Source organism: Tupaia chinensis, unplaced genomic scaffold (genome assembly GCF_000334495.1).
Source record: "Tupaia chinensis unplaced genomic scaffold, TupChi_1.0 Scaffold000140_1, whole genome shotgun sequence".
In the NCBI taxonomy this organism is placed as follows: domain Eukaryota; kingdom Metazoa; phylum Chordata; class Mammalia; order Scandentia; family Tupaiidae; genus Tupaia; species Tupaia belangeri.
In genome coordinates, this window is record NW_006159610.1 from 9,110,931 (window position 1) to 9,116,930 (window position 6,000).

General features: G+C 39.7%; 1 protein-coding gene across 2 annotated transcripts in view; it reads left to right on the forward strand.

Moving 5' to 3' along the window:
- The window catches only part of AGK (acylglycerol kinase), a 106,384-nt gene that overhangs the window by 81,469 nt on the left and 18,915 nt on the right, over positions 1-6,000 (forward strand). For both annotated transcript variants that reach the window (XM_014586495.2, XM_027770527.1), the window contains exons 10-11: positions 2,903-2,982; positions 5,682-5,739. In XM_014586495.2, coding sequence (XP_014441981.1) covers positions 2,903-2,982; positions 5,682-5,739 — 138 coding nt within the window. The remainder of the gene's footprint in view (positions 1-2,902; positions 2,983-5,681; positions 5,740-6,000) is intronic.

Here is a 6,000-nt window from a genome sequence, read left to right on the forward strand (position 1 = left end):
CCCAGAAGGTGAAGGAACTAATCAGAGCATTATTCCATGAAATCCTGGAAGGAAACTTTCCAAACCTAGAGAGGCATTCAAATATCCAGACCCAAGAAATACAAACGACTCCACATAGAATCAATCCAAGAAGATCTTCTCCAAGGCACACCATAGCCGGATTAACCAAAACCACAGGCAGAGACAAGATACTAAAATTGGCAAGACACAAATGTCAAGTTACTTTTAAAGGATATCCCATCGAGCTAACATTGGACCTTTAGTCAGAAACAAAGGCAGGCAAGAAAAGAATGAGAAAATATATTCAAAGTGTTAAGTGAAAAACAATTTAAACCAAGAATACTATATTTGGCAAGATTATCCATCATATGGGAAGGATAGCCCAAAACATCTCAGATAAGGCCTGAAGGAATTTACCAATACCAGATCAGCTCTTCAAGAAGTTCTGAAGGGAATGCTATACCAGGAAAACTAAAGTCAGACAGAAATAAGAGAACAAAAAATGACCAAGAAAAAGGCCAACCTAATGATAGGGACAAGTTCAGAAATATCAATAATAATGTTGAATGTTAACTTCCAGGATTTAAATGGAAAGATCAGGTCACAGTAAAAGTTACAAATCCAGCAAGAGAGTGATTACATACATAAGACTGAACTGATAAACTAGAATTCTTTAAGTTCAGCTAAAACTACTAGCATAAGACTGAACTGATAAACTAGAATTCTTTTAAGTTTTGCTAAAACTACTAATTTTCTTCTTTGATTTGTCTTCCAAATTTAAAGATTTTGGTTTCCTTTTGAGTTATTGATAGTTTCAACAATTTGTTTAAATTTTTTATTTTAATTGAAGAACTTTTCTCCCTTCATGACACCTTTGCAATGGGAAAATATTTGTGAGCCTCTTAATTTTGTTGCAAAATGGTTATTTGCATAAGTTCAGTAATACAAATAGTATTTGTTGCCTTGCATCAGAAATTGAATTCTTATGGAACTTTCCGCAAATAACAGACCAAATTAAGATTAACCTAATTTTTTTTTTTGCAAATAAGTTTATACCTCTCTTTAGTAAAAGAGGGAATGGAGAAAGAAAAAAAATGTTTCAGCAGAAAATTACAGTGCACTCATCACTAGATTCTAGCTTTGTCCATATTTTTAGTTTAAGATCTTTTGTGAATCAATAAAATGTGGGGAAAAAAAGTTTAGTATGGAAGGGAGAGAGAGAAGAGAAAGGAAAAGGAAAAAAGCAGAAGTATGCTTAATTGACAAAAAAAAAATTTAGCAGCTATTTGCTGATGATAATGTACATAGCGATATTTTTTGTCTTGACTGACAGGCATGGTGTTTGTGCCGGAAAAAGAAATGTACACTGTAAAGACATGATTAAATGTAAATAAGAAAAAAACAAAAACGAATGAGGGGGTTACTCAGTGCCTACCAGAATTTTAGTTCTTGGGATTTAGCTGAACTTCTGAGCTACAGGAAAAATCCCATTTAGAATCTTGGTACATGTATTGCTTGTACTGTAAGGATAGTTAATTGTGGAGTATAAACTCTTAGGCGCATCAGCTCTGTTGTGTACTTTTTCTGTATATTGCTTAATTCATTGACTTATTAGAACTCACTGATTTTCATATGCAATATTTAACTGTAATATTTATATCTAACATTTGACATTGGACTAAATTGTTTTTCTTTTGGTAGAGGTTTTTGTCTTAGGGCACATGCACTCGTTGGGGAAGGAGAGAGAGGAACATGATAAATCACCCCCCAGGGTGATGGCCACGCCACAGTCCCTTCTCCATTCTGCTCCTGGGATCATGGTCACACATGCACATACACATGGCATGAGTTTCAAGCTACCTGATCCGGGACTCGTACTGTTGTTGGCCATGTGGGAGTCCAGTGAGGTAACCACTATGCCATCTGCTGGCCTCAGACAGTGGACTAAATTTAAATCACTTTTTGTTACCTTTATGAGAGAAAGGGGAGGAGAGAGGGAAAAGGAAAGAGAGAGAGAGGTATTTTTGATAGGGCCTCACTCTTTGGCAATTCTCCTGCCCTAGCTGCTCAATTAGCCAGGATCACAGGTGCATAAAACTGCCCTGCATGTTCAGGCTGGCCTGGGAGCTGAACCTGGACCTTCCCTGAAGCTTCTAGCCTGCTAAAAGATGGCACTACCTCTGTACCTCCGTGGTACGGTTCTGTATCACTTTTTTTTTCTTTTTGAGAGGTTTTTGTTATGGGGCGTGTGCACTCTCCAGAAAGACAGAAAGTGAGAAACCACCCCCCAGGGGGGATGGTCACGTTTCAATCCCTCCTCCTCCGTTCTCCTCTTGGAATCTTGGGCACACACTCACACGAGCCTGGCGTGAGTTTAAGCCACCAGGTCCAGGACTTGAACCTCAGTCGACTACCTGGGAGTCCAGCAACATAGCCATTACACCAATGGCTGGTCCCCCGTATCACTTTTTATTCTGATTCATTGTGACAAATATTTGACTATATTTTCAGATATTTAGGTAAAATATTTAAGAATATCCAGATTCTGATCTTGCTTGAGAGCTCTCGAACTTCTGTAGTGAATACAGGCTTAAATTATCTTTGCCTTGAACAAACACATGAGAGAGACCTGGGTATTGCTCAATCTGTGGTGTATGTAATATATTCCCTTGCTAGCAGATTCATGAGTCCTAATGTGCAAAAGTTAGTTTCATTTGACAGTATGGCTTATTCAAGGACTTTTACTGCATGTTTACAGGGTTAATATCTTTAAAGGTTGAACATATCTTTTAGAATTTTGGTTTGATAAAGAGTAGGCCATGAACATTTGCAGAGTACTTACATGCTGAGAGATTCAAGTTACTGTAATCCCGAATTGAAATGAAATGTATTTACCTTCCAGGGTGAAAAGGAACAACCTGTCTTTGCCATGACTGGCCTGCGATGGGGCTCCTTCAGAGATGCCGGCGTTGAAGTTAGCAAGTAAAGGATTACTAACTATATTGATGTGTGATCATTTTTATAAAGTCTTATGCTGTCCCTGCCTTTGAGGTTTTAATATACAATGATCTTTTGGGGATAATTCTGGTGGGCCTGGAGGTTGAATTATGCATGTGTAATGGAGGTAGGAGTGATCAGATAGAGGCTTAAATCTTATATTCAGAGGTTGGAGAAAGTTCCAGATTCTTTGGCACTAGGCAGGCGGTAGCGGAAGAGAAGGTGGGTATGTCTGTTTTTAGACATAAATTTGGGCATGGGCTATGCTCCATTAGAAGGGCAGACTGGATTTCTGTCATCCTGCTACGTGTAGCAGGGTTCCAGGCAGAAGGCACTGTCTGGGTCACCTTCTGGAGCTTGTGTAACAGTAGTGGTGGGAAGACTTTTCCTGGTGTTTTTGGAAGCCGTAGGAGATCGTGAGGTCATAGGCTCTTAGAGGAGGAAGAAAGGTGGAGTTCTGGCCTGAGCGTGAGATGGAAGAAACGGGTGGATGAGGAGCTGACTGGAGGGCCTGCACTGGTTTTGCATGGGAAAGGACTTAACTTTGGAGAATCCAGTGTGTGAAACGGAAACTCTTGGCTTGAGAAGAGTGTGTTATATTCCGGCTAGGCAGGGACTTCCTGAGGGAGAGCTGTGGATACTGAGTGCAGTTCACCTCACACCTGGTAGGTGGATTTTCTTCACCTTTACTTGAAGCCAAGGACTCTCATTTGCAAATAGTTTAAGTGGATTGTGATTGGTCTCACACATAGCTTTCCTTGAGAAACTCCTCTTTCACTTCTTAGGCAAGCCTGCCACCATTTATTTACCTCCATTTCTCTCACAGTTTCACCTTTTGATTCCTGCAAAAAAATTCCCAACAGTGCAATGTCAAGAGAGATATTGCCATATTGTGTCACACAGTGCATCCTTAAATACTTCACATCTTTTTATTTGAAAGTATGCCATGGTTATTTTGGTCCACAGTTTATGTTTGATCCGTAATCTCAAATTCCAGCAGCTCAGCAAGTGGAATTGCTGTGCTACTCCTGAAAAAGTCTGGTGAGAATAAATACATTGCTTCCTAAAATGTTTGTTAATTACCACTTAAGCACAAGCACAGGTCAGCCCTTTTAGGAATATCTTACATACTTGCCCATGTTTTGATTGGTGTCTGAACAAAGAATTTTAAAATTCTGATTGTTGCTGTATAATCCCTTACCTAGGATTGTCTTCTTACTGAATTGCTCTTTGTGTTAAGGAAGAAGCAGCAGGGTTAGGAGAAACTTCCTACCTGGCCATAGGAAGGCCACCAGTAAGGTGCTGGCATTCACTATTGGTGGAGACGAAGGAATTGCCAACAATTTTGGAATAAACTGCCTGGGTCAGGATGTTATTCTATTTGGCCAACTAAAATAAGCAGTAACTATAAAATGAGCTTTATGAATACAACACAGGAAGGTTGACGACTGAGGCCTTTGTTAGGAGCATCGTATTAACCTGAGAAATGACTTAGGAGAGCCTTACATTGCCCACTGCCTTATGCCCAGTCCCCTAGACCCAGTTCCCTCTGCCATCATCCCCTAATCCTGTAATTATGCATCTTTACTTTTGAGCTTTCCCTTCTTTCTTTGGCTCTTGCACTTGCTGATTCCCATACTTCTGCTCTTCTCTTGCCTAGAATGGTTTCCTTCCCTCTCTTATGTATTTAAATCTGACCCATCTTTCTGAGTTCCATACTGTTACTTTATTCTCGTGGCATTTGTTTCATAAGCATGGCTACTCCAGTGATTTTAGGCCCTTAGTGATTTTTGTCCCTTCTTGCCTCTCCTTAGCAATAAATTGCCATCAGTTTATACTATGCCATATGGAGTCATGTATTGTTTTCTATTACTTTGGGAGGTTTTCCGTATTTTCCCAAATCTTAAGCTCCCAGAGGCAGCAGTTTCATACTCTGTATTGGTCCTGTTTCTGGCATATACATTGTAGATGCTAACTAAATGCATTCAATCAAACTTAATAGGGAGCAATTGGCAACAGGTGAGTTAAGAGAGGATTCCATGTCACTTTCCAATCCCAACGACACATCTTCCTCTCTTCAGTATCTTGTGATTTAGCGATATGAAATAGATCCTCTTTCATTCCCAGATTCAACCTTTGCCACCTTAAAGCTATATAACATGAGTAATTCGAAATTATACTGGTTTTTAAATTTTAATCGTGTGCATGTATGCACGCACATGTGCATGGAGTGCATTTTTGTTTGTGAGGATATGGGTTGAGGAATCCGTTCATGACACTTGCGAGTAACACATCAGATCACACAGCATCTCATCTCATTGTGACTTTTCCATCCTCTCCTCACCGCTCTTTTGATTGTGTGCTCAACTGCAGTCAGTGGTTGAAAGCAGATGTTATAGGGAAACTTGTGAATGTACAGATACAAGGAGACTCTGGTGAAATAGCTCTTTTAAATTGCAAGAATCTTTTTCTGTATAACTAGTTATGTGCCATTTGACGTGGCATTGAAATGCAGATTAAAAATCACCGTAATACTCTTATGCACAGCCGCGATCCCTAAGCCTCTGGAGCAGCCACTCATGGTAGAGGCATAACACCAGTGTAATGGTCTGTTGGGAATGGGAGCTGACGCACCCATGGTTCTTTTAATATTCGAATCAGATTTTTATCTTGGTCTTTCTCAGGTATTGGTATCTTGGGCCTCTGAAAACCAAGGCAGCCCACTTTTTCAGCACTCTTAAGGTAAGCTCAGTAGAAGTAGAAATATATCCTCTGTTACTTTCTTATTGCTCTGTGGTGTGAGTATTTGGGATATTTTAAAATTACTTGCTACAGAGAATTGTGAGTTGCTCCGTCACTAAAACGGGGCATAATTGATGATGTCCAAACACAGAAAGCATTCCTGTTTTGATAAGCAGTCACCCCTCATCTACCGACTCATTGCCTCCATCATATTTAATTTCTCTTTAACATTATATTTCCCTTTGTTATTAATTTACCCAC